Source organism: Nematolebias whitei, chromosome 1 (assembly GCF_014905685.2).
Source record: "Nematolebias whitei isolate Nwh7 chromosome 1, NemWhi1, whole genome shotgun sequence".
In the NCBI taxonomy this organism is placed as follows: domain Eukaryota; kingdom Metazoa; phylum Chordata; class Actinopteri; order Cyprinodontiformes; family Rivulidae; genus Nematolebias; species Nematolebias whitei.
Window position 1 is genome coordinate 30619352 of NC_056498.1, and position 7839 is coordinate 30627190.

General features: G+C 39.3%; 1 protein-coding gene across 1 annotated transcript in view; it reads right to left on the reverse strand.

Annotated features, from left to right (window-relative positions):
• The window catches only part of LOC119408053 (NACHT and WD repeat domain-containing protein 2), a 71790-nt gene extending 67235 nt beyond the window's left edge, over positions 1 to 4555 (reverse strand). The window contains exons 1-2 of the mRNA XM_037674924.1: positions 4541 to 4555; positions 3481 to 3652 (exon numbers count right to left, since the gene is read on the reverse strand). Coding sequence (XP_037530852.1) covers positions 3481 to 3652; positions 4541 to 4555 — 187 coding nt within the window. The remainder of the gene's footprint in view (positions 1 to 3480; positions 3653 to 4540) is intronic.
• Positions 4556 to 7839: the final 3284 nt, after the last annotated feature.

The following is a 7839-nucleotide window of genomic DNA, read 5'->3' on the forward strand; positions in this document are numbered from 1 at the left end:
ATCCTCCTTCATTACATCCATGAACCTTTTCCATGGTTTTCCTCTTTTCCACGTTCAATGTTCTTTTGTCCAATAAGCTCAACAGCTTCATCTGTGCCACCTCTGGATCTACCTCCTGTCTTGGTGTTAACACTGCTATATCCAAACTACACATCAGAGCAGGTCTACCAACGATGTCCTGATCCAATTGAGGTTTTCTTTTTTCCCATTGATATCAGAGAAGCGGCCACACTCAGGATCTACTGTCCATGGCTTTATGTAAGCGGTGCCGGTTGCAACGGGATGGAAAATTGCTGGAATCTTTCAAGATTTTTCCATAGAATGTTAAGCTACGAAATTTTGTAAGTGTGTTAACTTTTTTATGGGTATTTGTTGAAACTCATGAGAATAAACAGGAAATTGGGATAATTTAAACAAACTATCATATCCATTCAAAAATATGAATATTTTCTTTTGTAGGCAGATGAGTTTGAACCACGGTTTATGAAATAAACTAATTTGATGTATAATTTGTGTATGATAACGTCACAGACAACATGATGGCGTCACAACCATCTTGGATCACACAACGTGCAAAGAACAACGACATTTTCAACGTTTTAACAGTTATCTCTTTTTGTTGTAGTAGTCCGCTTCTAAAGTCATGCATACAATTCTGAACAGATATATTATGCTTATCATGCTTTTTTGTCATTGCATTAACATAAGGAAAAAAAAACTAAAATCAATAACTGCATATTACAAAAAATCTTGAAATGTCTAAATTTATGTATAGAAAACGTCATATTTCATTCATTCAACCATCTTCCAAAATAGTTACGTTATTTGATCATTCTTTTAGCTTTTCTGTCATTTTATCCTCCATAAAATCAAATCAAAATGTAGTAAACTGCATTTAACAACAAATCTATTTACAACTCTAAACAAATCTGTATACGTATTATTTCCATCTCCCTACCTGTCCAAGTGACATAGATTTAAATTTGTCATGGAGTACCTCTTATTGTGTATCAAAGAAAACTGGTTGTTTTTACTCAAGATTATGCTAAAATATATATTTTTTCAATGGTATTTAAAATCCCTGTTAAAGACCAACCTTCCATAATTTAAATTCCAGGTTTACCATAAAATTCTTCCTATGAAAAATGATATTTGTTGTCATCATTGCATGCGCACGACTAATGCTGTCCTCAGCATTTAACCCATCACACACGTGAAATACTCACAAGTGGAACAACGGGCAGCTACTTAGGTGCCCAGGGAAAGCTTCCAACTTTGAAAACTGGAATTTAGTGACCCTATCTGCTCCACAGTATCGCAGCGTGTTCAAAGTATTTTAAAACACAAAATGAGGTTGGCTCGAAAATGAGACGCCAAATAGAAACTGTCAGATCAGCGAGTCGGAGGAACCACTGGGAAAATATTCAAACTGCGCTCGGTGTTGCAGCCGGTTTTAACCCTGCAGCCTTCTTGCTGTGAGGAAACTGCTTTAACCGCTGTACCCACTATGCCTCCGCATTATCTGTATTATATATTTTCTGGTTAAAGACAAGGACTAGGATTAATGGGTAAGAGCAATATATTAATTAGGCTATGAGATAATTTCCTGAGGATTTGGGTGTATGGTGTGACAAAGGAACCAAGTGACCCAGAGACCTAAAACTGTTCTTTATAGGACTACATTTCATTTCAACAGATTAGACCAAAGGATCAGAAGCTTAGAATGTGATTTTAACTTCTGTCCACGAAACTTAAGACGCTTTATTTTAGCTCTACGTTAGAGATTCTACTTATCTACAAAAGAATCATCCCTACAATGAAAACTCATTATAACATCATGAAGACCAATACCAAAATCCACCCTTTCCCCACTCATATAATGGTAATGTTTATTAAAATGGAAAAATTCGGAAGCAAAATTTGACTGGCTGCCAACATTCATCAAAGTGACTGAAAACATCCATGAAAGAACTGTCTGAGATGGTGATGGTTGGGCAGTGGTGGGCTGAAACTAAGTACAGGTACTTTGTTACTGTACTTAAGTACACTTTTCATGTATCTGTACATTACTTAAGTAGAGTTAAACTTGGGTTCTTTTGACGTTTACTCCACTAGATTTTATATTAATTATCTGTACTTTCTACTACACTACATTTCTATGATGTGTTGTGTTACAAGTTACATTCATACATTAAGTTGCATTCACGTTGCAGTTTTTTGATTTGTTTGTTTGTTAGTTTGAAAGTAAAGTTTGAAAGTAACCAATGGCGAGAGGGGAGTTGGTCCATTGAATCACGGCAAAGTGGGCAGGTAACGTTAGACCCACCTTCAAGAAGAGCTGGGCCAGTGAAGTATATTCTAGTATATACGTCATTGAGATGTAACAATGGATTCCAAAATGCATTCCATCGTGGAGAGTCAGCCAGAAGATACGCACCACCCATGGCCTTATTGAAAGACTATTGAAAGACTACTGAAAGACTATTGAAAGACTATTGAAAGACTATTCAGTACAGCAGAACAGATTTTATGTCCCAAAAGAGCCAGACTGGACTCAAAAACCTTTGAAAACCAACTTCTTCTGAACTTGAACAAGAAATTCTTGCTGCAATATTAAAATGTGTCAATTCATGGGATGTTAGGAGACGAGAGATGTTTCCAAATGGCTTGACAGTCGGGTCCAAGTTTTGAAAATTGCTTTGTGTTAAATAAAAAAACTTTTCCAAAGGTATAATCATTCCTCTCTTATTTTGCTTAATGGCATTTAACTCTGCATGTCATCCCTGCACAGAATCACAAGTCCAAGTGTGAACTGTGTCACAGAGTAAACACAATAAAAACATGTATTATCTGCAGCATCGTTCATTAAAATGGCTCAACACTATTAATGTATTACAGAAAATATACACACGGTAGACACACTTAATGACATTGCAGACCATTGCATTAGGTAATACATTCAGCAAGTACTTTTACTTTTAATACTTTAAGTATTTTTAAAAGCAAGTACTTATTTACTATTACTTCAGTAAAAACGTTAATGTGGTACTTCTACTTTTATAAGAGTACATTTCTGTCTGTTTATTTGTACTTTTACTTAAGTACAGTGTTTCGAGTACTTTCTCCAGAACTGTGGTTAGGGTACTGGTTCATATTTATCTTGATTTGTTGAGTAAAGCCTAGCTAAAGGTGCTTTGTTTACACTGGTTGCATACCCGCATTTCCAAATTACTTATCGATATATCTGGAAACCTACAGGAGTAAACTCCTTTCATCTGCACCATCTGATAAAGTTCCGGGTAACCGCATTTCTTATGTTTGATATACTTTGCAGTGGGTACCTTTTTTTTAAATGAAACATTGGGATGACTTTAAAAGCAGCAGCATGTGGGGGAAATGAACAATGGGTCTTGAGTCATGACAATGATGGTCACCATAAAGGGTGGGTTTGGGGATGGGGGCATCAGACCGGACTCTTACCATCGGGGTTGGCGCAGATGAAAACCCGGACGCTGCGCCCGATGGGGACATGGTTCGGCGGCAACGCGTGGATGTTGCCGCTGATGGCCGCCCTGCGCAGCGCCGACTCCCGCGGGCAGGGCTGCCTGCTCCCCACTCCCGACGGCCACATGGGAGGCGACTTCCAGCGTGGCTGTACACACACACGCACGGATACACACGCATAAACACGCACAGACAAGGTCACGTTAGCGCGCAACCAGGTGCGCAAACGGAGACTTTGGCATAGGTTCTCATACACACGGGGCGTTAAAGGCTTAGTTTTTAAAAAATAAATTTTACCATATAGGCTCAATTTTAAATGCTATTTAATCCAAAATGCTTTCGGAGCCATTTTGGATTTAAGGGTGTCCGCTTAGTTTACCAGATAAACACAAATCAATTGGTGACGTGCCTTAACGCCCATTGGTGCATACACCGACCACACCAGTCAAGTTGGGATGAATTTGCCAAAATCTTTTTTTTTTTTTTTTTGTTCTCTACACACAGTAGACTCAAAGCATCTGTACAAGGCATTCATGTGGATATTGTAATAATAGGATCTTACGCACAGCCTACTACCGTCATGGTGCATGCGTAATGTGTCTACATGTCCTTGGACGCATTCATGAATTTTCATGCCACTGTGGGACAAACAGACAGAACAGAACGAGACGAGACAAAACTCGAGCAAAAGGGCAAGCATCAGCCGTGTTCCCACCCCGGAGAAGATGCTTGTAAAAGGCGAATAACCGCTAAAAGGCAAAAGGTTATTCCGCCCAGGGAGGAGAGGGTGCCAAGAAGTCGCTGCTTCGGTTTTCCAGAGTTGAGTCTATCTTGAAAGCTTTGTTTCACAGATTGGAAAACCTCGAGGGGGGGGAAAAAAAAAAAATCAGAAAGCACAATTGGGAAAAGTTGGGTGAGTCCACTATTTGAGCCAATCCTCAAAACGGACAGCTCTAGAGAGGAGAGCCGCATCCACAGAGAGAGGAGTAGTGACGCTGGAGACAGGCACAACAGGAGGAGACTTCTTGTTGCTCACATTCATTCGCTTCATTTTGGAGCTTCCGGTAATATCCAAACGTGGAGGGCGGGAAGAGGAGGATAAAAACGCCCATTAGAGTGGCCGTGACCGAGAGGCAGCGTTAACGGTTAAAAGGACGTCGGCGCGCGCTCCTCGCAGCGTCCTGCTGCTTCTGCGAGCAGACTGAGGAGCTCTGAGAGCGGGAGAATATAAAGCTTCACCTGTGAGCGCGTGACATCCGGTTTGGGTTTTTCAAAATAAAACGCAGCTTTAATTTAAACTCGGAGTCGGCGTGCTATTATTTAAGAAGTAACGCAAAGATTGAATAGAAGTCTGCGAATAAATAAAACTGTGTCATGGCTGAGAGGATTATGTACGCAGCTTTCAGTTTGATGTACTCACCCAGACGTCGCTCTGCGGAGTGAAAATTTTACGTTGAAAAACGGTTACTTCCGGCAAGTTGCTCGGCGTTTTAATGTCCGACTTGAAGGAGCAGCGAGTTCGAAGAGATGCTGAGGACGTTCCGACTCCTTCTCCGTCACCTCCTCTGTGGTGGAGGGTGCAAACACAGCCCCTATTAAAATTGTAATGGACCGCGAAGTCAGCACTGTGTTGTCCTAAGTGACGTTACAACGGTTTCAAATTATCCACCTAACAAGACGTTAGGGTTGTAAAAACTCTGTTAATCTTACTTCACACAGCAAACATTCAATAAAGTTGAAAATAGGTTTAATTTTCCACAAACTCTCCTTATGGTTTGTGGTGGTTGCTCCCTACAAAATAGCCTACAATTCAATTCAGTTTATTTATATAGCACAAAATCACAACAGAAGTCCTCTCAGGGCACAGAAATATCCATATAGGGCTACATAAAAAGTAATAATATTAATTATAGGAGCAGACTGCTTTGAGTTTAACTTCATCTCATCTTGAGCAAGCACGAAGGCGACAGCGGGAAGGAAAAACTCTGTAATGAGGAAGAAACCTTAAGCAGAACCAGCCAGGACAAGCGGCCATCTGCTTCAACGGGTTGGGTTTGAGAGGAACAGGAAGGAAGAACAGATACACAATGGCAGGTTGATAATCACGTTAAGATAGAAATAATTTCAAATGCAAACTGTTTTGTTGTAACAATTTATTTAAAAAAATGAGGTACATTTGTCCTCTAGTAGTCTAAGCCTATAGCAGCAGAACAAGCCAATCCTAACTATAGGATTTATCAAAAAGGAAAACTTAAGCCCAGTCTGAAAACTGGACAATGTGTCAGCCTCACGGACAGAAACTGGAAGTTGGTTCCACAAGACAAGAGCCTGATAACTGAAAGATCTTCCTCCCATTTTGCTTTTGGAATCTCTAGGAACTGCAAGTAAGCCTGCAGTCTGAGAGCGAAGTGCTCCGTTAGGAAAATATGGAATAGTAAGATCTCAACTATAAGATGGACCTAGGTTATGGAGGGCTTTGTTTACAGCTAGCAAGAAGGCTTTTGCCATGTAAAAATTCCAGCTGTTTCCTAACTCAAATTTCCAATTTTTTAAGTCCGTTTTTGAAGCATAAACTGTACAAGCAATTATCATAGCTAAATGTAGCTTAAATTAAAGCCTGTGGGGTGCAAAGGGTGACACAGCATCCACTGACTGATGTTAGAAGACATGCATGTTCAAATGCATAGTTCAAGAATTGATTAAATATGTATATGTGTGTGTTTGTTATTAGTACCATAAACTCGTTAGGAACGCACATACACAAAGTTCAACTCTTACTCAGTCCAACAAATAATTTATTTTATAAATCTTTTTTCCATTTAGCACAAATGAGAAAATGTTGTATACATGTTAAAGCTGGACTAAGTTAGCTTGATTATGGCAAGACATTTGCATTTATGTAGCATGTTTTTAAAGTTAAGTCTCCTGCTGCCATTAGGTCATTTTACCCAAGGGCAGCTGGAGAGTTAAGATTAGAATGGCCATGCTTATATTTATTAGATTGAATGAATAAATAGAAATATGTCCCAGATAAGACTAGGTGTATAAATCTGACCGAGGCCTCAGGGTCATTTTGACCCAAGGGCATCAGGATGTTAAAATATGAACAAAATGTATGATTTTTTTCAAAAGGCATTTTGCTTGTTTGAGCAATGCACTTTGAATAATATACAATTATGTTCTCTAAGATGTGGACGTCTGGAAAGACTCATTTTTTTTTCATACTCGATATTCTTCTGGTAATTCTTTTGCAGACACTTTCAGGGGCATTTTATGATGGACTTAATTTAAATAAATCCTGTTGCAGAAAAAAAAAACATTTTACTTTAAAACGGTGCGTGTTTAACAGTTGTACTTTTTTAGTAAGGGCTAAATGAGTGGACGGAGGGAGCAGTAAAGAAGAAGAAAGAGGAGGGGTTTGAATTAATCGCTTTATCGATAAATGCACCTCTGCTCTGCAGCCTCTGGTTATTTGCGCTGGAGGTTTAAGTGCATTGGACTTGTACTAAATGGAATTGATTGCAGTGCTGCTCTTGTGAGGTGAGGGAAACGCTGAAGCACAGAGTTTTCTCCCCTTTCAGTCTCAGTGTTCAAGCATTTCTCTGAATCTGATGAGCTGTGTCACTTGACCTCAAAGTCCAACATTTTCACCTTTTTTAAATTTGGAAAGAAACAAGGAATAATCTATAGGCAAGTGTGTAAAGAATGCCCTAGAATTTCATCTAAAGTTTTCCAACTTTCGTCCACGTATCTCCCCTTTTACATGTTATGGATACAAAATATTTCAAATAACCAAGTCAAAGAGTTTCAGGGACACACTGATACTAATACAGTACAGTAACTTTGTGAATTGTATTACCTAAATAGAATAAAATTACATGACTTACTGCTGTGGGTCTTGATGATTCTGACTCTGCAGGTTCATGCTGATCCATTCAAAGTCACACTCCAGAATAAAGCTGAGGCGCCAGGGACTGGAGCTGTTCCCAACAGTGTTATGACCTTTCCTTACCTTGATTGTTCCTCTCCCTCTCATCAGCTGGATAACCATGGGTGCACCGACACTGGATATATGCACTGCAGTCTTTTCTTAATGATTTACTTTTATAGTGCCGGGTACAGTGATGTGATGAAGCAGTCAGCGTGTGGTTCAGTTTATGGTCTGTTTGAAAATATGAAGCCGAAACGTATGAATTATTACCTGCCATGTAAATAAAAAGGGCAGACATGCATGTTTTTGTATGCATTTGTTGTTAGTATGTTAACAAAATATCCCATGAACCACTGGATGGATTGTAATGAAGCTCTCAGAAATAATCGTCTCATCTTTTGGAG